The sequence below is a fragment of the Schistocerca cancellata genome, chromosome 6 (assembly GCF_023864275.1).
Source record: "Schistocerca cancellata isolate TAMUIC-IGC-003103 chromosome 6, iqSchCanc2.1, whole genome shotgun sequence".
Lineage (NCBI taxonomy): Eukaryota > Metazoa > Arthropoda > Insecta > Orthoptera > Acrididae > Schistocerca > Schistocerca cancellata.
In genome coordinates, this window is record NC_064631.1 from 603972843 (window position 1) to 604000078 (window position 27236).

Below are 27236 nucleotides of genomic sequence, written 5' to 3' on the forward strand. Positions count from 1 at the left end.
TGAAGGAGGAGACAGGTGGAAACAGACACGAGGAGGGGCAAATGTCATTAAGAGTAAATGATACATTGGTGACAGATGTGTATAGTGTTGCAGAACTTTCTAACAAACATTTTATAACTGTTACTGAAAAGATGGGGTTGTCAGGTTCTGTAGATGGTGCCATGGGATACCTCAGACCAGACATTTCAAGTAACTTCCATAATATGAATTAAACCCTCACTACCCCAGCAGATGTAATGTCCATCATAAAATCTTCAAATCAGAAACATCTAGTGGGTATGATGAAATATCAAAGTTAATTAAAGACTGTGATTCTGAGTTAAGTAACATATTAAGCTATCTGTGTAACCAGTCGTTTATCAGTGGAATATTTCCTAAATGGTTGAAATATGCTGAAGTTAACCCACTGTTTAAGAAGGGAGATAAAGAAATAGCATCAAATTTCTGTCCAATTTCACTTTTGCCAACATTCTCAAAAATTTTAGAAAAGGTAACGTACTATCGGCTTTATAACAATCTTATCACAAATAACATACTGTCAAAGTTGCAGTTCAGATTTCTAAAGGGTTCTGATATTGAGAAGGCTATCTGCATTGTAATTAATTCATTAGACAAAAAATTGCAGGCAACTGGTATATTTTGTGATCTGTCAAAGTAATTTGTGTAAATCACAATATCCTTTTAAGTAAATTACAATAATATGCTGTAACAGGAAATGCTGCAAAATTGTTCAAATCTTATATCTCTGGAAGGAAACAAAGGGTGTTGTTAGGAAAGAGACATGTATTAAGCTATCAGGCATCATCCAACTGGGAACTAAATACATGTGGGGTCCCACAAGGTTCCATCTTAGGGCCCTTACTTTTTCATGTGTATATCAATGACCCTTCATCAATAACATTACCAGATGCCACGTTTTTTTTTTTTTTTTTTTTGCTGATGATACAAACATTGCAATAAATAGCAAATCAAGTGTAGACTTAGAAAGATCAGCTAATAAAATATTTGTGGACATTAATCACTGGTTCCTAGCCAATTCTTTGTCACTAAACTTTGAAAAAACAAACTACATGCAGTTCAGAGCTTGAAAGGGGTGTCCCATGAGTATCTGCCCAACATATGATGACAAGCAGATACAAGAAGTGGACAGTGTTAGATTCTTGGGATTACAGCTTGATAATAAATTCAACTGGGAGGAGCGCACCACAGAACTACTGAAGTGTCTAAACAAATCTCTATTTGCAATGCAATTTCTGTCAGACATAGGGGGTATAAAAATGACAAAGCTGGCGTACTATGCTTACTTTCACTCCATAATGTCATATGGGATTATTTTTTTGGGTAATTCATCAAGCCTAGCTGGAGTTTTCCAAGCACAAAAACGTACAATAAGAGTTATATGTGGTGTGAACTCAAGAACATCCTGCAGAGGCCTGTTTAGGGAAGTAGCATTTAAAATATATCACTTTTTCAAACCAACAGCACCGTTCATGGAATCAATACTATAAATAAGAAAAATCTTCACAAGGGTTTAAAGTCACTTACTCTTGTACAAAAAGGTGTGCATCATTCAGCCATAAAAAGCTTAACAACCAATGAAATTCAGTTTAAGAGAAGCATAAAGGATTTATTAGTGGCCAACTCCATCAACTCCATTGCCAAATTTCTCAGTAGAACCAACTGATTTGTGTGTGTGTGTGTGTGTGTGTGTGTGTGTGTGTGTGTGTGTGTGTGTGTGAAGTACAATCTAAGTTCTGAACCATTTCAGTGCAGTAATGTGTTCATTGTAAATAAGTATTGTAGCAGTTCTATCATATGTTTATTAGCTTATAAATAAAAAAAAACTTTTTTTAATTTTAAATTCAGTGCATTAATGTGATCTTACTAAATGAGTGTTGTAAAATGATCCTTTCATTTAGCATTCATTTAAAGAAAATGACGATCATTCCATTTGGGACTTGTGGAAGGTACATTAGCTTATTTGTTTTAGTTGTAAATATTTGTCATGTATTATTGTTTTTCTGACATGTTCTACATCCTGGAGGACCTCCTCACTACAGATTAATTGGAATGAAAGTTGATCTAATCTGATTTAATGTAACAGCATTAACCACCTTTTTTCGATGGTGCTATCACCATCTAGCGAAGATGCTGAGTCACAGATAGCCACAACAAAAAGACTATCAAACAATGCTTCCAGCCAAACAGAATTAGGCAGTCTTTTTGTTGTGCCTATCTGTGACTCTGCTATATGGTGAGTAGCAACTATTTTTTCATAATATTGACATTATTCCATCCTGTAGTTTCCATTGTTTGATGGTGCTATTAGTAAGACAAGGTCTGTTTACGGTAAGTGTTCTAAAATATCTCTCTTGTGCATAAGCTATTGGATTAATTGTGTGTAGTAACTATCAGATAATACATTGAATATATTTAAAAACAAAGATGATGTGACTTACCAAACGAAAGTGCTGGCATGTTGATAGACACACAAACATACACACAAAATTCAAGCTTTCGCAACCAACGGTTGCTTCAACAGGAAAGAGGAAAGGAGAGGGAAAGACAAAAGGATGTGGGTTTTAAGGGAGAGGGTAAAGATTCATTCCAATCCTGGGAGCGGAAAGGCTTACCTTAGGGGGAAAAAAGGAAAGGTATACACTCGCGCACACACACACGCACACACACGCGCGCACACACACACACATATCCATCCGCACATACACAGACACAAGCAGACATTTGTAAAGGCAAAGAGTTTGGGCAGAGATGTCAGTCGAGGCAGAAGAAGAGAGGCAAAGATGTTGTTGAATGACAGGTGAGGTATGAGCGGCAGCAATTTGAAATTAGCGGAGGTTGAGGCCTGGTGGGTAACGAGAAGAGAAGATATACTGAAGGACAAGTTCCCATCTCCAGAGTTCTGATAGGTTGGTGTTAGTGGGAAGTATCCAGATAACCCGGACGGTGTAACACTGTGCCAAGATGTGCTGGCCGTGCACCAAGGCATGTTTAGCCACGGGGTGACCCTTATTACCAACAAACACTGTCTGCCTGTGTCCATTCATGTGAATGGACATTTTGTTGCTGGTCATTCCCACATAGAAAGCTTCACAGTGTAGGCAGGTCAGTTGGTAAATCACGTGGGTGCTTTCACACGTGGCTCTGCTTTTGATGACCTGCCTACACTGTGAAGCTTTCTGTGTGGGAATGACCAGCAACAAACTGTCCATTCGCATGAATGGACACAGGCAGACAGTGTTTGTTGGTAATGAGGATCACCCTGTGGCTAAACATGCCTTGGTGCACGGCCAATACATCTTGGCACAGTGTTACACCGTCCGGGTTATCTGGATACTTCCCACTAACACCAACCTGTCAGAACTCCGGAGATGGGAACTTACCCTTCAGTATATCCTCTCTTCTCGTTACCCACCAGGCCTCAACCTCCGCTAATTTCAAGTTGCTGCCACTCATACCTCACCTGTCATTCAACAACATCTTTGTCTCTGTACTTCTGCCTCGACTGACATCTCTGCCCAAACTCTTTGCCTTTACAAATGTCTACTTGTGTCTGTGTATGTGCAGATGGACATGCGTGTGTGTGCGCGAGTGTATACCTTTCCTTTTTCCCAAATAAGGTAAGTCTTTCCACTCCCGGGATTGGAATAACTCGTTACCCTCTCCCTAAAAACCCACATCCTTTCATTTTTCCCTTTCCTTCCCTGTTTCCTGATGAAGCAACCATGGGTTGCGAAAGCTTGAATTTTGTGTGTATGTTTGTGTTTGTTTGTGTGTCTATCAACATGCCAGTGCTTTCGTTTAGTAAGTCACATCATCTTTGTTTTTAGATATATTTTTCCCACGTGGAATGTTTCCCTCTATTATATTCAGATAATACATTGAGTATTATTTCACAAGACTGTTTTTCTCCGGTAGTGTGTGCATTACAGTAAGTTGATACTGGGGAAATTAAGGTATTTCCATGCTACTGAATTTAGGTTGTCTCTGAATGGCTCTTCGGCTGATATGCCTGAACTTGTTGGGTGACAGAAGCACCTTACTGTTCCTCAGTCTCAGTAGCGTGACACCAACAGTTAATTGACGGTACAGCAAACAGGGCTTCTTACTCAAAAAATTTACATTAACTGATTGACAATATTCCATGTATGCCTTGAATTAACTCAAAATTTACCCAAGCAGTGACAGAATCCTCAGAGAACAGCACATTTAGAGGTGTCCAAAAAGAGTATACATCATGGTGGGACCATGAACCTAAGTATTTATTGGATGACTTCAAAAAGTTATGAAGTGGAGAGACCACCACAAAACTCAATAATTCTTGTAGGGAGTAGTAAAAGAAAAGTAGGGAAAAGGCACAAAAGATTTAGATCTTATCTACATGTATACTCTGTGAGTCACTGTACAGTGCACCACAGAGTATAATACTTCATATCAATATTGTTGATTTTTTTTTTTTTTTAATTTTATTTCCTCTTCCATTAAATTGTCGAACATGGGAAAAATGACTGCCTATGTGCCTCTATACATGGAAAAATCTCTCTTATCTTATTTTAGTGATCCATATGCAAGATATACTCTGGTGGGTGCATAATGTTCACAAAGACATCTACAACTACAGGTTCTCTAAATGTACCCAATGTGGTTTTGCAAAAAATAACCATCTTTCTTACAAAAATATCCATTTAGGTACACCAGTGATTTCTGTTGCAATTTTGTATGAACTGTAACAACCTGCTGCAGTCCTACCAGCATGTCTCTAAATTCATTTGACTTCTCTTGTTGTACTTCCTTGATAGGGAATTCAAACACTGGATCAGTTCTCTAGATTTGGTAGCACTAGCATCTTGTACTCAATTTAATTTACAATGCATTGCATTTTCCCAGAACCTTTGCAACAAATCCAAGTCTGCCATTCATCTACCCTTATTCTGATTTTATAGGACTGTTCCATTTCACATCACTTCTTAGTATTACCCTTAAAAACTTGCACAATGCAATGTGTGCACGAACTCCATCACTAATCTTGTAATCAGATATTAGTAAGTTCTCTCTTTTCATTATAAGTACTATTTTACATTTATCCATATTTAAAGTGGGATGCCATTTATTACACCAAGTGGAAATTTTGTCCAACTCTTTTTGCACCTCCTTACCATTCCTCAATGATAGTGCTTTCATGTACACAATGACATAGTCACTGAACCGTTTTAAAGCCCAATATATGGGTCTCAGGTCTGCCCCCAGATCATATATTGTAACTTCCATAATATGTCTTGGCATCATCAAGTGGCATCATGTGGTGGCTGCTGATTACTGCTAGTAAATAGCAACTGCCAATGTCCACATTGCCATGGTCTTCTTATGGAGGTCTCCTTCGAAAGCTACACGTTATAAGCTTTCCCCCGTAATTCTAACTAAAGTGACTGGGTTCCTAAGGATTTGCTATCAGACTTTTAAGGCAGAGATTTACATCAGACCATGACCGATAATGGAAAGTAAACTACAGAGATTTAAGTGTGCTGTGTCTGTAATTATCTACCATAATATTAATCACAACTGATGGTTGGTTTCTTAGAGATGATGTTCTTCCACATAGGAACATGCCTAACTTCACTCTAAAAAGCCACAGACTGCTTTAAGTTCTTATTTCAGTTAGCTACATCCCTCAATGTCCTATGAAATACTTTCCACTTTAATGTTGCATGTTCCTGTTTTGCAGCTCTTTCAATACATGTACGCCCGACTGACTCCACCTCACTACTGCCGACATGTGCACACTACTGACTTGCATTGTCGGCATGATACAACAACATTCTGTCCACCAGAAAAGGTGTAAAATGACAGAAAGTTCAAGAAGCTAAGGTTCACCAACTAGTGCTTGCTGGTAAGTTGCTCGTTGGCACTGATATCTATCACAGTATCCTTGCATCCACATCCTTAAGTGTTTTGCAAAATGCAAATTTTGATAAAAAATAGAAACCCCATGAAAATTTCAAATGCTTCATCTAGATCAAAGAACAACACTAAACAACAAAACAATCTACCAATGCCTGTGGCTTTCCTACATTTTTCAATAAGACAACACTCCAACTCAATCACGCCCTAAAAGGGTAAAGGAATTTACAAATTTGACTTCGAATGATTTAGATTACTTATATTCTTATGTGAACACAAGTATCAAAATTGTTTCATAAAGAAGAAAGAATCAAGCAATTTTGAAGCACAGATATCACAAAAACTGTACACATCGCTAATGTATAAAATAGTGTAACATTCTGTAAAACTCAGAAAATGTCTAGCAGCACGTAAAGAAAATAAAGAAAATGTGTGTTTGTGTATTTATTTTCAATTACATATGTTCATCATTTGAAAGTATAAATTGTGCTAAGAATTTTCTGTACAGACACACACACTTGCAGTACGTCAAGTTTAAATAGGAAAAGTGTTGTAAAGTATTGTTCCTCATCAGATCTAAAGTTTGTGTGTTGCCACCTCCAATCCTCTCAATTTTCTTCATATATTATCCTATACCCCTGGCTGCATCTGCTGTTTAGGTGGGCAAAAGCCTGCTCTGAAGCTGTTATTGCATCTGTTGTGAGCCTGCCAAAACCTTGGAAATTTTCCCATTGGTAACTGCACCTGTCTTGTTGCTGTCCATTATGCCACTCTTCGTTCTGTCTGTTGTTGCCACACCACTGCTATGCTGATCATTCACCTCTGTATTCATGATTTGGGTAGCTCCATGCTCGTTATTTTTGTTACAACTGTGATTTTTCCATTGCACTGTTCCTTTCTGTAGAATTTACTCTACAAAAGTATCTATGTTATTACTGTTAGAGCAACTGTATTTACTCATGTTTATAGCTTCATCTTGACTTCAGCACTATCTGCTTCATTGTTCTCACTATCTTTGGTTGTTCCTTCTGTTATGGTTTTTACCTCTATATTTCTATTAAGAAGCTTCGACTTTTCTATTCTTCAAGTTGTTTATTTCTTTCAAGCCTGAGGTCAAGTTACCCATCGGTTGCGTAGTGTTTTCCTCCATCTTTCTCGTTAGTGTCACTAAGAGTGTCTTCACATTTTTCACCTACAGTACCCTACGTATTGGTGTGGGTATCCGTTCTGTATTATTGTTTTCCACTCCTACTGTGTCGCGCATTAACAAGACTCAGTTTTCCAGGTTCCTGACTTTTTCACAATTCCTAAATTTGATCTCTTTTTCCTTGAGTACAATTATTTCTATTCCCAGTTTGTATAACTTCAAATTCCTTTCATTACCTGTCTCAATATTTTTCTTTATGACTTCTGCTACTGTAACATCATTACACTGTATCTCACTTTCTGAGATAGTGCATTGGTTTTTCACAACACAAGCGCAAAATATACCTCAACTTTTGTTCAGCAATGCTTACAACAGCAATGCCATATGCAACATACTATGCCAGTAAAGCTTTTGGGACACACACACATCTTTCTGCTTGAGGACACAGATCACTGCACTGACATCAACTATGTATTGTCATGTACCACTGTAATCCATCTTTTTTCTGAACGATGATGATGTTTGCTGTTTCATTTACATTATGCTTCTCCATCACGTATCAGAAACCACTGCTGCATGTGGACATGGTATGTTCCCTACTGTTGCCTTTCATAGTTCAGTACACTTACTTTTCATAGTTATTGAACCCAAAGACTGCTTCATGGCAGAATACGCATGTGGAAGCTCTCCCTCAGCTATATTAAATGAAAATACTGTGGATACTAAGGATTTTGGCTATCGGATTTTTTAAGGCAGAGACCTATAACAACCCAGAACAGATAATGGAAACTAAACTGCATCCTATCTGTGTATGTCATGTCTGTAAATATCTACCATAATATTAATTATAAATGATGGCTAGATTCTTCTGGAATAAAAGATGATGTTCTTTCATGCAGATTATTAAACTTCCAACAACAGAATCATGCTGAACACCTTTTCACTCATTCATGTTGAGGAAACTGACAAATCCAAAAAATTATTCACTCAGAAAAGTCGCAAATTGCTTTATGTTCTTATTTAAGTTGACTATGCCCCTCCATACCCTATTACACACTTCCCATTTTAATTTCACAATTCCCATTTTAATTTCACAATTTCTTTTTCCTGGTTCTTTCAGTAGATATTCACAAGACCAACTCCACCTGGATACTGCCAATACGTGTTCACTACTGATTAGCATTGTAAAAACAACATGATAATGTCCTGTATAAATGTCAGTATCATTCATAAAGATTGAAATCCTTTATTTTACAGATCAATTTTGGTCACCGTGTGACCATCTTCAGTGCAAACTATTCGAACCTTGTAGGCCCACTGTATGTTGGGTTGGCAACTACAAAAAAAGAATGTATACAGGGGCTGGAAAAAAAAGGAAACACCACAAGAAATGAGTGCTGAAATAAATACAGATGCTAACTAATCCTGCAGTTTGCAGTGTTGTATTTGACTAGGAAAGGCACCTGTGCAATGCCCTTAATATGTTGCCAGTGACAGTCATGGTCAGAACAATGTTTGTTTCTCTCTCTCTCTCTCTCTCTCTCTCTCTCTCTCTCTCTCTCTCTCTCATTCATATCAGTATCCTCACAGATCCCTGATGTAAGTAATTCTCAGGTGCATAACAATACCTTGTACAGAGCGCACCTGAAAACAACTGAGTAGCGCATGCACCATTTTCAGAGGAGGCCTCCATAAGACATTACCAGCAGTAACCAATGACCTGACAGTGTCAAGCAGTTATCTCAAAGAAATTACATGAGATTTACAAAATGTGATCTGCTGGTGTACTGAGAGCCATATAATGAAAAAAATACACTGGAAAAGCATGAAGAATCTTACACAGCTGCTATCCTGTCTGATAAATCATTTACGTATACAAAAAACATTACATGTCATATTCTGCTGTCTTTGGGGGCACACCTGATATTGCTTTCAATTCTGCAGAATATTTGGTGTCCACTATTGTGTAGTATTTCTCAAGCCAATCACTATTTGTCAAGATAATCCATATGATCACATCTTCATTAGTATCTGACACTGTGGTACAGTACCAAACACCTTTCGAAAATTGCCGAAGATTGTATCTGGTTGTTGACCTGCATTTATTGTCTGCAAGATGTCATGTATGAATAATACAAGCTGCCTCTCACATGAATGGTTTTTCCTGAATCCAAGCAGATTCTTTGAGAACAGCTTGTTTTCCTGCAGAGACATCAGAATGTGTGAACTGAAAATATGCTCTAGAATCCTGAAACCACCAGAAATCAGAGATATTGGTCCATAAATCTGTACATCTGATCTTTTACCCTTTTTGTATATGGAAGTGACATGCATTCATTTCTAGTTACAAGAGACTATTTGCCCTGGAAATTCTCACTAAATATGAGTTAAGAAACAAGCTAATTCCATGTACAGTGTAACTGCCTTATTTGTTTTAGGTCGTCTTAGTTTCAATACCTGATGTACTAATATCAGTATCTCTCTTTTGTCAGTCTGAGCAGTGATCAAACATTGGTAGTCTCTTGTTGTGTGAATATACATGGTCTGGACAAAAATAATGAAACACCACAAGACAAAATTGACATGCATTTATTTCTAGATACAAGGGATTGTTTGCTCTGCAAGCTCTGAATAAATAAGAGTTAAGAAATTAGCTAATTCCATGTACAATCTAACTGCTTTATTTGTTTTAAGTAGTCTTAGCTGTTTTTCAATACCTGGTGTACTAATATCAATATCTCTTTTTTGTCAGTCTGTGCAATAGTCAAAACATTGGTAGTATACTGTTGCTTAAATATACAGGGGCTGGAAAAAATAAGGAAATAACACAAGAAATGAATGCTGAAATAAATACAGATCCTAACCAATCCTGCAGTTTTCAGTGTTGTATTTGACTACAAAAGGCACCTGTGCAATGCCCATAATATGCTGCAAGTGACAGTCATGGTCAGAACAATGTTCTGTATAGCTATAAGTGCATTATGTTGGAGCTAAGTAATGCATACGTGATGAATTGTTGGTGCTCATGTGGTGAGTGCTTCTGTAACAGAGGTAGTCAAAGTGTTTGGCATTTCAAGAGGCACGGTGTCGAGGATTTATACTCCAAACAGGAAAAGCAGAAAAACATCATCCACTAATGCACAACTTAGATGAAAGTGTATGCTGTGTGGTCATAATAGACAGACATTGAAGAGGAGTGTGATGAAAAATACGAGGATGACCGCTGCAAAAGTCACTGCAGAACTGAATGTTGTACTTACGAACCCTGTCAGCACTAAAACAACAAGAAGGGTACTCCATAGCAGGGAATTTCAGGGCGAGCTGAAATTCCCAAATGCGTTCATTAATGATGCAAATGGGCATAACAGTAAAACCTGGTGCCAAAGCCATAAAACCTGGACTATAAAGCAATCAAAGAATGCCATTTGATCAGATGAGGCTGAATTTTGAAACACAACGGGCTTTTGGTGAAGATCTGGGCAGTCATGTTATGGTATTCGATGTAGTCCATGGTTACTCTACAAGGCTGCATTATGCATTACTGCCACAGAGTGTGTGACTATTTTAGCTGATCAGGTCCATCCCATGCTAGCGTTTGTCCCCCAATGGCGATGCTGTGTCCCCAGATGAGAAGGACCTTGTTCACACAGCTCACATCCTCCAGGACTGATTTTGTGAGCACAAGAATGAACTGCTACATCTCCCCTACCACTACAGTCACCATATCTCAATATTATTTAGCCTTTGTGGTCTACTGTGGAGAGAAGGGTGTGTGATAATTATCCACCAGCAATCATCATTACGTGAACTTGGCACTACTTTGCGCAGGAATGATATGAGTTTCCCTTGAAGGCCACAGGAGACCTGTATTCATCCATTCTGAGACAACCAGAAGATATTTTGAATGCCAACAGTTTCCTATGAAGTATTAGGCATGGTAATGTGTTACATTTTTAATGTTTCTGAATTTTTTTCAAATCCCTGCATTTTTAAATGTGGACTTCTAAAATTTAAATAATGTCCACTCCAGATTGGAATATCAACAATGTAAGGAAAAGATAGGTTGATACATTAGACGGGAACAATTAAAAGACTCTTACACATTAGGTTTTAGCCACAACCCTCATCAGAAAAAGAAAGAAAACCACACACCACCCTCTAACGCAAGCAAGTATATCTCACGTATGTCGGTGGTTATATGTGCATTAGGTGTGCTTGCTTGTGTGAGTGGGAGGTGTGTATTTCTCTTTCTTCACTGATGAGGGCTATGTCTGAAAGATAATGTGTAAGTATCTTTTAACTGTGCCTGTATGCAATGTAATGTGTAATCTTCACAGTAAGTAGCAATCTATCTTTTCCTTAGAATGCTGATTCTTAAAATTTCTTCTTTCTGTCTCCTGTCTTCATTTTAACACTAGATGAATTCGTGAGGTTGAACAAAGTTTATGACTCGTTTCCTGATCTATCTTTCAACTGGATATGACTGTAAAACTTATTGTAGGCTTCATGCATGGCCTTTATTATAGACACATGAGTTGCTTGTTAACCTTTCTCCATCAATTTCATGCATTTAGGTGTCCTGCTGAGGTGTTGTTTCCATTTCTTGGACAATATTTAAACAACCAACCCAGCTGTCATTTTAATATAATCACTGTATTTCATTACATGATTATATTCGAGGCAGTGCAGCTGATTTGCTTGGTTGTTTTAGTGGGTGTGTCACTGATGTGCCTCAGCTCTCTCCTCGACTGTTCTGATGTACTGCCTTTCGTAAGACATAGCACATTCATGGGGAATGCAATACCCATCTGACTTTTTGGGACCTAGATCCTCTTTAACATTACAAAAAACTCTTCAATCTTCGCTGAAGGGAGTGAAATACACTAGATGCCATGTTTCTGTATGAGTCTAGTAATCTATCTGGATACTGAATTCTGTTTCTTAGTGTCGGTCTCAGTCTTCTTGATTGTGACTGCATTGCCAATTTAATTTGATGATCTGAGTACCCTTCCCTTCAGAACACTGTTCATAGGTGTTGTCATTCTTCAGTTTGCTCTCCTTGTCTGAAAGTGTTCAAACTCTATGGACCAGAGTCATTACTGCCGAATATCTTTGTGATGGATGGTATGGCTTGAGGTGTGAAGATGCACAAGTTTTCTTTACAAGCTGTGACACAGGGATCCATCCATTCTTCTCCTAACTAGTATGTCATGGAAAAGTAATTGGCCCTCTTTTTCAAGTTCCATCGTGAATTTTATATTATGATGGCTAGTTTAAATGTTCTAGGAACTCTTGATGCTTTTTCACTTCAAGTAGCCACACTGCAAACATCTATGTACCAACAGAAGCCTGTTGGTTTCAACTTTGCGGATTCTAGTGCTTTTGCTTCCAAAGTGTTGCATATACAGTACTGCCATGACAGGCAATAATGGACTACCTGTCACCACACCATCACTTTGTCCATAATATTTTCTGTAGAACAGAAAGTAAGTTCTTGTCAGAATGTGCCTAAAACTTTCCATGAAATAATTGTTGAACTTTCCCAAGATTATTTTCATGGAATCAGAAAGTGGAATATCCATTATATCTGTGTTCTGGAGTTGCATATGAGTAAATTGTGGGAGTGAGGTGGTGCACAAAGACAGTGGAGCTGCAAATACGTTGCTTTCACATACCCACATATTCACCAAGAATGTATTTTAGCTATTTTGCCAGCTAACATATAGATTAGCCAATATTACTAAGTATGGTTCTAAGAGGAAAAGCTTCAAGGATTCCTGGAACATTTATAGTCTATTCATTGTTATATAAAATTCACGATGGAATTTGCAAAAGAGGGTTTACTACCTATCCTCAATGTTTTAGTTACAAGAAGAACGGTCACATACCAAGTCACAGTGCAATGTTGTACACTGACATGTATCTCCATGCCTTGAGCCATCACCAACTGTCACAAAGAAATTCAGTACTAAAGACTCTGGTCCATAGATCTTTAACACTTTCAGACAAGGAGCACCTCAGCAAAGAATTACATCAGCTATGGATAGTGTTCAGGTCATCAAACTGAATGAGCAATGCAGTCAAAATACGAACATATGAGAAAAGAGGATGCGATGAGACCAAGATAGAGAAACCCAAACCCACTTAGCTGCCTTATGTTACCCAAATATCTGGAAAGATCAGTAGACACCTAGGGAAACAATGAGCCCAGTGTATTTTACTCCCTTCAAGTAAGATAAATGTATTCTTTGCCATGTTAAAGACAATCTCCAAGAGCCGGGTGAATCACATTCCACACGATTGTGGTATGTCTTACAGGGGGCACAGTTGAGCAGAGGTGCTAGGAACATCAGCGCCACACTTGATTAAAAAACCAAATCAGCTGTGATCAAACAGGGCCTTGAATATAACCATGAAATGAAATAATTAAGGAATCTATCAAAATAAAGATGTAAGAAAATCTACTAAACAGGGACAGAGGCTTCTGTTTAAAAATGCTTGAGGTCTGGCATTTAAATTTATTTATTTTTGTTTTTAAATCTCGCCAGCCATCACATCCACAACAGCTGAAAAACACTGACAGAATTTATTTCATAGAATATAAGTGCAAACTCTGAAAAATAAAAGAGCATCAAAGGGCATAGTGGATTTCAGGAATTGAACTCATCTATAAATAGCAGTACGAAACAAAACAATATTTCACAGTCAGGTTGGGGTCCAGACAACAAGTATCTAGAACAGCAAAACTTGTAGCACCTGAAGAAGATGGCTGGGTCATTCATCAAGATATTGTGTGTAAAATGAAGCAAACCATTAATGTATTGCTCCAAGAAATCTTGAGATATCACATTTTCTTCATCAGTTTCCTTTTAGTCTCTTTTGTAGTGTGAATCTAGTAATCTCACTCAGTATTTGCAACATCCTCCAAATGGTACCATTAGATTAGGGTGGGTCTTCGCTTGCTTTTACTACTTAACTGGAAATGTCCTTGTGCACATTCAAGTAGGAAGGCTTGGACATTTAGACTTTTTACTTCTTATGATGCTACTGCTCACAACTAATTGAGAACCTCTAAAGATCTTGCAAATAAGATCTCTATACATCCAATAAAGCAGGCATTATTTCAAGCCAAGAAAAGTAATGTAAAGTTCTTAGACCTACTCAGTACCATTGTCATAAACAAAGAACCCAGCAAAAAAATTTAAAAAAATCTGCAGGTTTCATACAAACTTGCCTGATTTCCTAGTACATAACAATACAGCAACACAGAATCTAATTTTAGCTTTTTTAATGTAAACTTGTATACAGGAAAACTTCCGTTAAAATTCTCAAAAGCATCAAGTCAGCTGTAATTACAAAGGCAGAATGTAGCATCATAACATCATCACCAAATATCCCAACAGAGTACCAGACTGTAAACAGCTGGAACACACAATTCTTTTATGGATCCAGGACATCATAAATAGTTTGACGTCATCAGCACAAGCTGTGTTTTGACCTAACAGAAGTTTCTGGGACTGGGCACTGCTGCTAACCATGTATATATAAAAAGGATCTGAAAACTTTTGTTGCTCAATCTATTTGTGCGACCTATTCTTGAGATGTCAAGCAACAATTTTCAATATGCATACAGTTCTGCAATATCATACCAGAGCAGAAATTTCAAGAAGTGCGTAAGTGAATTAATGAATAGTCTAACCAAATTCTAAGAACATTTAACCACACTCAAAACTCAGTCCCAACATTGTTAGAACAGAAATGTGCTGTTTTCATCTATCAAATTATTTGGCAGCTCATCAGATGAGGCCAAGTTTTGTGCCAGTTGGAGCAATTAGATTCCAAAGTACATCAAAATTAGATAAACAACTAACGACAACCAGTCATTATTTAACATTTATTTATATTTGCCTTTATATGTATTTGCTACCAGTCAAGATTTTCCTTATTTATATTTTTGTTGACACATTTTGGTAAATGATTCCCATTTTCAGGTATATTATCCATGTGTTTTGCCATTTATTCATGATTTTTCAGTGTGTGGTGTGCTGCATAGTTGCACTGTGTTTAAGTTTTAGTGTGGTCCACTTGTGCAGAAGCTCACACATTTTAAATATAACACACAGTTTTCTGTGCACAGTACACACTGAAACATTTGTTATTTTCAGTGTGTACTGTGCAAAGAAAATTGTGTGTGTTGTTTAATGTGTGTGAGCTTCTGTGCAAGTGAACTACAAGAATACTTTAATACAACAGAAAAATGCAGTACCTCACACATTGAAGACATGATGAATATATGGCCTAGCAGGCCGAAAACCCACTTGAAAGTGGGAATCATTTCCTTAGACACATCACGCAAAATACAAATAAAAGAAAATCATTACTAGTAGCAGAAAAGTTATTTATAAATAAACCCATTGTTATATGGTCATAGTCTTTCACAAACCATTTCTAATGGATCAAAACAGCCTGTGATAAATAGTAACTGAAATTATGGTGGTTCTTTGATACAGTAAATCATGAAAAAATCATTAAGAAAATAGCATATATAATCTAATTAACTTTTCATACTTGCTTATATAACACTGCTGTTGCAAGTTAAGCTCATCATAAAGCTTGGAATAATATCTTGTACTTAGAATAGCTTCCCTTGCTCTTGTTCTCTTTGCTACAGAATACTATGCACTAGTACAGATGTGAAGTGTTCATAACAGCCACAGTGAAGTGCAACAAAATGCTGCAAGGAGCGCAATCACTGGGATTATTCAGTGTCACTGGGATTATTCAGTGTCGCATCAGGTTGCTTTGGAAACAAACATTCACAGCCCTGACAGGCCCATTGATACCAACCGACTGTCATGTCATCCTCTACCAATGGCGTCATTGGATTCATTATAGAGGGGTGTGCGGTCAGGACACTGCTCTCCCGGCCGTTATCAGTTTTTGTGATCTGGAGCCACTACTGCTTGGACAAGTAGCTCTTCAACTGGCCTCATTAGACTGCGTGCACCCTGTTCCACTCCTCTCATCGAAGAAAAATCCACACCAGTACCAGGAATCAAACATGGGTCTTCCATATGGCACTCAACCGTGCTGACCATTCAGCTACAGAGGTGGATATCAAGTGGCTTCTGGTGCAGTAAAATTCTGATGTTGAATGAGTTTCAGGGCATGCACAACAAATTTATCCATTCTTGGGTAGAACTTCAAGTCCCACAACCAAAGTAGCTGAAGCCAGTAGGACTAGTAAATGAGGACGTTGTGTGATTGTTACAAGATGGTTTTCAGCGCAGGGAGGACTGAGACAAAAGCTCAGTATTGGTCCTCACAATTAGGGACTGAGGAAATTGTGAACCCATGTGGGCCTCTGCTGCACTGTCTATAAATGTAAATATACATCAAGCACAAATATGGCCTCCAAGAGAAGCATCTATAGGACTAGAGCTGTGCAGACAAGCAACTATTTTGTGGAGAACTACCTAAAAAGAAAAATCTTCGATGGTCTTCAAACATTCTATGCAGATCATGATCCTGCATTTCACTGGATCAAATCCTGTAACAGCTCCTAATAATTGAAGGCAGTGGTTGTTGTCTTAGGTCTGACAGTATGTAATTTTGTGATTTAGCACCATTGTCAGATGACACTTGCACATGTAATGAGTACAATGACGATGACTACAATGATTATGATGATGATGAAACTGTCATGTCATGTCCTGATGCTGCCTTTACCACTTTTATATCAGAGTGCTCTTGACATGTTCTTTCTACCACTACATCCCATGAAGAGCTCAGTTGAAAACTGCTATCCCAGTTGACAAGATCATCATTCACCTGTACCTCCACTACCTCTTTGATGATCAAGTACCAATACCCATTCAATTGGCTTACACTTGTGTTCGTATCACCTTCATTGAGGCTGTACTTTACCACTCCAGATTTGTCCGTTTGGCTGAAGTGAATGCGTCTCACATGTTCTAAGCTGTGCTGTGAAATATGCCATTGTGTTTAGCAGATATACTGCTTGCCATATTCGCAAGTGATGCTGTAGACTCGAGGTGTCCATGGTCTTAGCTTGTCTTTCATTGAGCCAAGTATATTTTTTATTTTAGCCAAAGAGCAGAAAATGATTTTAATGTTGTTCTCTAGTATCCTGGCAATATTGGCCATGGAAAACCTAGCATATGGAAGGAACACCAGATGCCTTATGTCTTCATCCAGATTGTATTCTTTCCTATTCTTCTTGCTCAGCTGGAAAGCGCATCTCATCTGTGTCTCCGAGTAGTCATTCTTGTCGAAGGTTTCCCTTAGATGCTGTAACTTGCCAAACGCTTCCCTTAGATGCCACAACTCAGTGGGTAGATTCTCCATGTCACCAGTCTCTCATGCTCTATGCATCATGGTGGTGAGCACAAATTTGAGTTCTGCTGGATGGTGGCGGCTGTTGGCATTTGGATACAGGTCCGTGTGTGTCTTTTTTCTAGTCACAGAATGTCCTAGCACACCATAAGTTTTCTTGCTTATCAGAATGTCAGGCAAAGGCAGGCATCTGTTTTCTTCTGTCTCCCTCATGAAATTTATATTGTTGTGTATGCTGTTGAGGTTGTCAAGAAACTTGTGCGGGGTTTCTCTGCCATGCAATCACACCATGAATGTTTTGTCCATGTATCAACAGAATGCCTTTGGTTTCAGACACATGGCTTTGAGAGCCATTTCCTCAAAGTGTCCGTGTAGAGGTTTGCAATGCCTGGTGGAACAGGGGATCCCATAGGGACTCAGTCTCACTGCTGGTAGAACTTTCCACCACATTGGAAGTAAGCGCGGAACAGTTCCACACTTTCCAGAATGAAATATCACTCTGTTGAGGAGTGTGCACTGATATGAAACTTCCTAATAGATCAAAACTGTGTACTGAATCGATACTCAAATTTGGGACCTTAGTCTTTCATGAGCAAGTGCTCTACCATGTGAGCAACCCAAGCATGACTCACGACGTGTTGTCACAGCTGTACTTCTGCCAGCACCTCATCTCCTACCTTACGAACTTCACAGAAGCTCTCCTGCAAAAGTTGGACTAGCACATCTGGAAGAAAGGACAGTGCCCTTGCCCACCACAGACTGGCACACAGTTTTCATCTGCCAGGAAGTTTCAGTTCCACAGTGTCTTCCTCAACATGGCTCCCTCGTAACAGCAGGGAATCCTGTAGCGGTATCTGTGTGAAGAGAGACATTACGTTGAAACTGACCAGGAGGTCACCATTGTCCAGATATACCCTGAAGCACCTTCACAAACTAAATTGAATTTTTTGATAGGGTGTGTGCAATGAGTCACAAGAGGTTTTAGTAATTGTGACAGGTGTTTAGCTATTCCATACACTGGTAAATGCAGTGTGTCCACTTATGGACACAATGGAACTCCCTTCTTGTGCATCTTTGGTAGGCCTTACAGCTGTGGTGGTAGCGCTGCTTGGAGTACAGCCTTTTGACCGTATCCTTGTCCACTCCACAGTTGCTCAGGGGTAAGATGGTCTTCCTAGTCACAGCTGGTGTAGGATCCTTTCCTACTGACTTGTAAGCAAGGTCTTGTAATAGCATCTTCATCTCCTGCCCATAGTCAACTGAACATAACAGCACTGTCGCATTTCCTGTCAGCTCCTCTTCATCTTCTCAGAGGTTGTGTATTGCCCTGAGTTATGCCAAGGAGACGTTAGTTTTTGGAATTTTTGTTTTGTCAAGGATCCTTAGGCCTCCCCTATCACTTCTTCAATGATCTCAGAGGGAAGAGCCTGAATGGCTTGCTCGACATTGCTGAGGATCTCCTGTTTAGGTAAAGTGCTTGAAACCGGTGAAAAATTTAATCATTTTGATAGCAAGGACATGGTCACCTTTTCCAGTTCTTTTCCAGTAAACTGATGATGGTCCTCAAATACTTGGTGTCAATATTCTGCATGTGTGCCCCTGGAAGTCAATGGAACTTCTTGTGTTGTTTCAAGGTAGCTTTGAACTGGCAGAGTTCATTGGATGCAAAGGTCTTACGATCTACCTACCCCCACATGCAGGGCAGGAGACTGGATGCCAGTCACAAGTGGTATGGGATTAGAGTACGTCCAATTTCATCAACATATGGGATAGGTAAACACCTGGCACAGTTACTAAAACCTCTCCTGTGTCACTCCACACATCATGTCAAAAACTCAACTGAGGGTGTGAAAGTGCTTCATGGGATACATCTGGACAAGAGTAACCTCCTGGTAAGTTTCCACATCATGTCTCTCTTCACATGGGTACCACTAGAGGATTCCTTGACATTACTAGGGAGCCACTTTGACAAAGACACTGTGGAGTTCCACCACCCATCCACCACCACCTACTTCCAACATGGTAGAAAGTTCTACCAGCAGTCAGACACAGTGACTATGGTCTCACCCTTGTGCCAGGCATTGCAAACCTGTATATGGAACACTTCAAGAAAATGGCTCCCAAGACCATGTGTCTGAAACCAAAGGCATTCTACTGACACGTGGATGACACATTCGTGATGCGACCACATGGTGAAGAAAACCTGCAGGCATTTCTTGATCATCTCAACAGCATACATGACAGTATGGAGTTCACAATTAACGTAGAAGAAATATCATAATAAGGAAGAAAGCTGATGGCATGCTGGGACATTCTGTTCATAGAAATAAGACACACATGGACCTGTACCTAAATGCCAGTAGCTGCCACCAGACAGATATGTGACAAGGAGAGTCTACCCATCAAGTTGCAGCATCTGAGTGAAACCTTTCACAAGAATGGCTACTTGGAGAGACAGACATGATATGCCCTCCAGCTGAGCAAGAAGAATAAGATGATCCAGAAGAAGACATTGAGCGTCTGGTGTTCCTTCTGTATGCTGGGCTGCCCACAGCCAAGATTTCCAAGATATTGGAGAAGAACAGCATTAAAATCATTTTCTAATCTTTGGCTAAAATAAAAATATGAAATAGCTTGACTCAATGTTAGACAACTAGGACCATGGGCACTTGGAGTCTACAGCATGAGTTGTGAATATGGCAACCTATATATTGGCCAGACACAACGGCGTATTTCACAGTGACACTCAGAACATGTGGAAACATTCACCTCGCCCAAACTGATTAATCTAGTGGTAGAGCACAGCCTCAAGGAAGGTCATATATTTGAACAGACATATGTATTGTGCCGATTGAACAGGTTCTGGGACTTGATTATCAAAGAAGCAGTGGAGATACGGGTCCATAATGACCTTGTCAACTGGGATGGTGGTTTACAGCTGAGCTCTGCATGGGATGTAGTGCTAGCAAGCATGTGATTGGCTCAGGTATTACAGATGAGGCAGAGGAGCCTATGGTCCAGGGTCTACAAAGATGCAAACTGATCATGAATCCGACACTTTGCCTGAAGAGGATGAGTTGGAAACTTGTTGAAACATTCCTACAAAATGAAGCTTTGACCTGGCTATAACCCACGAAGACTTCACCATTGAAATTTTTTTGTAAAGACCTTCTTTCCCATATGTAATGAAAACATCAAAGGTGGAGCCATCAGTGACATAGAACGCTTGTTACTGACACCAGCGAGCAACCATAACAGAACTGACTTCTTGGACAGATTAACACAGCTATTTACACAAACATAAAATATTCCAGAATGCTGGTTTTTATATAAACATTGAGTATTCCACAATATACAAACACCACAAACATAAGATATTTCAAGAACATTCCAATAATTTTGGCTTTGACACAGCAACAGGCAGCACTGCAACCAGTGATGCTAACCACTATGCCTCATTCTGTGCAGCAAAGCTCACAGCAATATGATACATTAGTTGTTCATAGGCACTAAGATTAGTAATAAAATTAATCACCTTATTGAGTGATGCTCTACAAAATCCTTCATTTGCTGTTACTGTTACTGATCTCATAGCATGCCCGGTTGCAAAAACTATAAGTGATCGTTTCTTAATTTTTCCACCTAATTTAATATTTTCAAATTCTTGTGAAAGTATATCATTAACAACCAAAACCTTCTCCATGAACTGTGATGCAGATTTCTTCTCACTTTCACCACCAACTGTATCAATGATGGATGAGAAGCTTTCATATGCACTTTGACAGCATATCAACTGTTTCCCTGGAACCACAAATGACAATAAATGACCAATAATGAGGAAAATGCAAGAAAAAAAAGAAAGATTGACAAATCAAAATTTTGCAGACAAGACTGTGTAATGCACACGTCATAAAAATGGAATCTAATTCTTCTCTATAACACCAACTGGTTAAATCAGTAAATCTCCAAATCTGTAAGAAATAGAATACTGACACATTATCTTCCAAATATTGTGGCCAAGATAGACACGAAGCCCACACCTACTACAATAGTACAAGTTTATATGCCAACTAGCTCTGCAGATGATGAAGAAATTGATGAAATGTATGATGAGACAAAAGAAATCATTCAGGTAGTGGAGGGAGACGAAAACGTAATAGTCATGGGTGACTGGAATTCGAGAGTAGGAAAAGGAAGAGAAGGAAACGTAATAGGTGAATATGGATTGGGGGAAAGAAATGAAAGAGGAAGCCGTCTGGTAGAATTTAGCACAGAGCATAACTTAATCATAGCTAACACTTGGTTCAAGAATCATAAAAGAAGGTTGTACACATGGAAGAATCCTGGAAATACTAGAAGGTATCAGATAGATTATATAATGGTAAGACAGAGGTTTAGGAACCAGGCATTGAATTGTAAGACATTTCCAGGGGCAGATGTGGACTCTGACCACAATCTATTGGTTATGAGCTGTAGATTAAAACTGAAGAAACTGCAAAAAGGTGGGAATTTAAGGAAATTGGATCTGGACAAACTGATTAAACCAGAGGTTGTACAGAGTTTCAGGGAGAGCATAAGGGAACAATTGTCACAAATGGGGGAAAGAAATACAGTAGAAGAAAAATGGGTAGCTCTGAGGGATGAAGTAGTGAAGGCAGCAGAGGATCAATTAGGTAAAAAGATGAGGGCTAGTAGAAATTCTTGGGTAACAGAAGAAATATTGAATTTAATTGATGAAAGGAGAAAATATAAAAACACAGTAAATGAAGCAGGCAAAAAGAAATACAAACATCTCAAAAATGAGATCGACAGGAAGTGCAAAATGGCTAAGCAGGGATGGCTAGATGACAAATGTAAGGATGTAGAGTCTTATTTCACTAGGGGTAATATAGATACTGCCTACAGGAAAATTAAAGAAACCTTTGGAGAAAAGAGAAACACTTGTATGAATATCAAGAGCTCAAATGGAAACCCAGTTCTAAGCAAAGAAGGGAAAGCAGAAAGGTGGAAGGAATATATACAGGGTCTGTACAAGGGCGACGTAATTGAGGACAATATTCTGGAAATGGAAGAGAATGTAGATGAAGACGAAATGGGAGATACAATACTGCGTGAAGAGTTTGACAGAGCACTGAAAGACCTGAGTCGAAACAAGGCCCCGGGAGTAGACAACATTCCATTAGAACTACTGACGGTCTTGGGAGAGACAGTCCTGACGAAACTCTACCATCTGGCCAGCAAAATATATGAGACAGGCGAAATACCCTCAGACTTCAAGAAGAATATAATAATTCCAATCCCAAAGAAAGCAGGTGTTGACAGATGTGAAAATTACCGAACTATCTGTTTAATAAGTCACAGCTGCAAAATACTAACACGAATTCTTTACAGACGAATGGAAAAACTGGTAGAAGCCGACCTCAGAGAAGATCAGTTTGGATTCCGTAGAAATATTGGAACATGTGAGACAATACTGACTCTATGACTTATCTTAGAAGAAAGATTAAGGAAAGGCAAACCTACGTTGCTAGCATTTGTAGACTTAGAGAAATCTTTTGACAATGTTGACTGGAATACTCTCTTTCAAATTCTAAAGATGGCAGGGGTAAGATACAGGGAGCGAAAGGGTATTTACAATTTGTACAGAAAGGAGATGGCAGTTATAAGAGTCGAGGGACATGAAAGGGAAGCAGTGGTTGGGAAGGGAGTGAGACAGGGTTGTAGCCTCTCCCTGATGTTATTCAATCTGTATACTGAGAAAGCAGTAAAGGAAACAAAAGAAAAAAAAAAGAAAGAAGAAATAAAAACTTTGAGGTTCGCCGATGGCATTGTAATTCTGTCAGAGACAGCAAAGGACTTGGAAGAGCAGTTGAACAGAATGGACAGTGTCTTGAAAGGAGGGTATAAGATGAACATCAACAAAAGCAAAACGAGGATAATGGAATGTAGTCAAATTAAGTCGGGTGATGCTGAGGGAGTTAGATTATGAAATGAGACACTTAAAGTAGTAAAGGAGTTTTGCTATTTGGGGAGCAAAATAACTGTGATGGTCGAAGTAGAGAGGATATAAAATGTAGACGGCAATGGCAAGAAAAGCGTTTCTGAAGAAGAAAAATTTGTTAACATCAAGTATAGATTTAAGTGTCAGGAAGTCATTTCTGAAAGTATTTGTATGGAGTGTAGCCATGTGTGGAAGTGAAACATGGACGATAAATAGTTTGGACAAGAAGAGAATAGAAGCTTTCGAAATGTGGTGCTACAGAAGAATGCTGAAGATAAGATGGGTAGATCACATAACTAATGAGGAGGTACTGAACAGAATTGGGGAGAAGAGGAGTTTGTGGCACAACTTGACAAGAAGAAGGGACCGGTTGGTAGGACATGTTCTGAGGCATCAAGGGATCACAAATTTAGCATTGGAGGGCAGTGTGGAGGGTAAATATCATAGAGGGAGACCAAGAGATGAATACACTAAGCAGATTCAGAAGTACGTAGGTTGCAGTAAGTACTGGGAGATGAAGAAGCTTGCACAGGATAGAGTAGCATGGAGAGCTGCAACAAACAAGTCTCAGGACTAAAGACCACAACAAGAACACAATCTTCCAAATGTCTTAAAGTATATGTCTGGGGTGAAGAATTGTATTAAAGAAAAACAAGGACAATAAAAGATACATACAAGCAGGAAACAGAAGTTTTCAAAATGGGCTGTTACAGAAGAACGCCAAAAATTGTGTGTGTATATTTGATAACTAATGAAGAGGTAATGAATCAAATGGGAGAAGAAGACATTTATGAATTATGGGACAACTGCACTAAAATAAGAAATAAGTTGATAGTATACATCTTTAGGCACCAAGGAATAGTAAATTTTATAATGGAGGGAAGTGTGGGGAGTCAAAACTAGAGAAGTGGACCAAGGCTTAACTACAGTAAACAGATTCAAGTAAATGTAGGCTGCAGAAGTTATGCGGTGGTTAAAAGGCTTGCTAGTGTGGATAACTCCATCACACCAGTCTTCAGACTGAAAGCTACAAAAATAACATTGTCCAAATGACACACTTGTGGTGGTTATCGACTGCAAGAGTCGACCGCCTCATCTTCGAGAATAAACTTGATTGAAAACTGTTGATCTCAGTGTGTTACGAACTCTGTATTCGAGTGGATGTGTTTGTACCGACATGATCAAAATAAAGTTAATTCATTATAAACGAGCGAATACTTAATGTTGGGTTTGATATCACCGTACGTAACATCTCAATCTCCATACTGGTGACCCCGACGCTCACGAATGCTGCTTATGATGCCAGAAATGTGTAGTGGAACATCGCCATGGACAAACAATGCAGCAACCCTTGTCAGATTTCTACGTCCATCGATTTCGCATCGCGCCACATCTGGATGCAGTGTACAGCAAGTGTAAATAGTGTGTAAATTCCCAACTCTTGTGTGAATCGTACTTTTTGGTAACTTTCGTCACCTTCTCACACATCAACAATGCGACCGAGGTGCACACGTCATCTGTCGAAACCCGCTCAACGCGTCGGTAATTTCACTTCCGGACAGTGCAGTGCTCCTTCGCCGATTAATTTGAACAATGTTGACTTGCTTTTGTGTAATGAATTAACTTTGTGCAGTGCTTCGACATTGGACAATCGTGCCAAACAATGGACTGCAGCATATGGGGACTATGTTGCAAATCCCAGTTCACACGAACTCTGAACTATGGCTAAATTGGATGCCTGGTCAAATTCACAAATGCCCGTCACAACTACCGCGTCTTCCGCATCGCATGCAAATTCGTTCAACCCAGTTTCCGCACAGCCCGTCTTCCAGAGTTCGAATGTTCGCACCAACTTTTCTGCCACTTCTCAGCGCTTGTCCCTCATTTGTATCATTCAACTACCAACATTACTCTCGGAACAACTTTCAATGTGGTTCATGGCCACGGAGTATATATTCTCCTCTTATGGCATCACTGACGAAAGTGAAAAATACCTTGTACTCTCCAGGCACCTAAAGGACTATCATTATATAATTATGGATATTACCTGTGACAATTTGAGTGACAAGTACACCAGAGCGAAAGCCGCTTTAATTCAGCACCTGTCACCAACATCACAGGAGCAATTTCATCAAGGGCATCCTACCGATCAATGACAATGGACCAATTACACTGACGACAATGCCGGCTGTTTCTCAGTTCAACATTGCACGTGCCACGCCTCCCTCTACACAGCACCCGAGCTGCAACGACTCTGCTTGACCACTACCGACAGCAACGTCACGGCCGCCGCCTGCTGGCTCACTGACCTCGACACAGTCAAAACAAACAGCTGCGCGACATACGATTCCGCCACAGCTTCCGCACCTACATCTTGTCAACAACTCGCTGACACTAAGCACGCTTACAGCCCGGCCGTTCACTACTCGATCGCGCCCGCAACTTGTTCACCCACACCAGAAGACGATTTCAGTCGTATCATTGCTTCATACAGCAGTGCACGTGTTCTCACTCCGCCACAGACAAGTACTGAGTTTCACATTCGTGATCGCACACATGATCTCTTCTACTCGAACTGTTACATCACTACTGTGCTGCTGACCTTGTCTTGTACGCCAGGTTACCCTTTGCTAATGACAGATTCTGATTTAGACTGTATCTTACTCGGTGATACACAGCAGACTGCTTCATGACAAACATTTTCACCTGAACAACTGCGACAGCTACAGGAACAAATTGCGACATACAACTTGTTGGTACAAGATCAGTTACACATGCTGCAGCCGACACCAAACGAGCACAACATGCAATGAGATGCTCCTGTCATTGTTCCGCCTCCGACTGCTGATGATCCTTCGCCATTACTACCAGCTGCAACTAATACCCTGATAATCACGCTACGTGGATCTATGTCCCAGATGTCACAACCGTCATCATCACGCCGCCTCAAGTGGAAATTCTACGTTACTGACGTGATACAAGCAACTTATTTATGCCGCTGCCACCTTTACTTGGTAGTTCCAGACACTTCGTTTCTGTACCACGGCATAACCAGTCGCATTTCAGTGCCACTTGCTTTGCCGCCCTCTTCATTACCTCTGCAATGTACAACCAACACATCTGCCATTTCTGCTTCGACGAGTGAGCATCTTTCCGCTCTGACACACGACTGTGCAGCAGTTTCGCGTGAGCAGCTTGCAGCCTTACGACTCGACCGCAGTGCTGATAGCGACAGCACACACGCAGCTCCAGTTCCATCGAACTGTGTCCACCTCTCCGCCACGGACCAGTAGTTCATCTGCTGATTCGACTTCTTCATGTTCACATTACGTCTCATCACCTTCCTGCTCCGAGCATAGTTTCGCTGACCACGTCCGCCTTCCACCATCTCTCACCGTCATCATGCCTCATGCACATGGCTCATGGCCATGCCCCCCAACCTGCGATCACGGCTATTTCGCACATCAAAACACTGACACTGTCAACTCTGCTTGGAACATCCTGCCATCTACCGCTGTAACACACTCACTGTCCACGGACTCTGAAGTGACGCTTCCGTCTACACCGAAGTCATCCACTGCCAAGGTCAGTCATGTGCAGCTTGCTGTTTTCTCCCCTGCTGCAACATCAAGCACCTCTATAACACTATCGTTACTGCGAGTGTTGCTCATCCGGCATCTCTTACGCAACCCGTTAAGCCACAGCATGCTTGCTCCTTTATGTCATACGGCCAATATTAAACTGTTACCGGACACGTTGCAATTACCGTGGCCCTCACCGACAAATACTTTGGCAATACATTGCATTGGCAATACA

The 27236-nt window shown here is 39.7% G+C and overlaps 1 protein-coding gene across 5 annotated transcripts in view; it reads right to left on the minus strand.

Moving 5' to 3' along the window:
- Window positions 1–27236, minus strand: part of LOC126191360 (UPF0415 protein C7orf25 homolog) — a 142195-nt gene that overhangs the window by 17187 nt on the left and 97772 nt on the right. For all 5 annotated transcript variants that reach the window (XM_049932204.1, XM_049932206.1, XM_049932205.1 and 2 more), the window contains one exon: window positions 20955–21220. In XM_049932204.1, the coding sequence (XP_049788161.1) occupies window positions 20955–21220 (266 nt within the window). The remainder of the gene's footprint in view (window positions 1–20954; window positions 21221–27236) is intronic.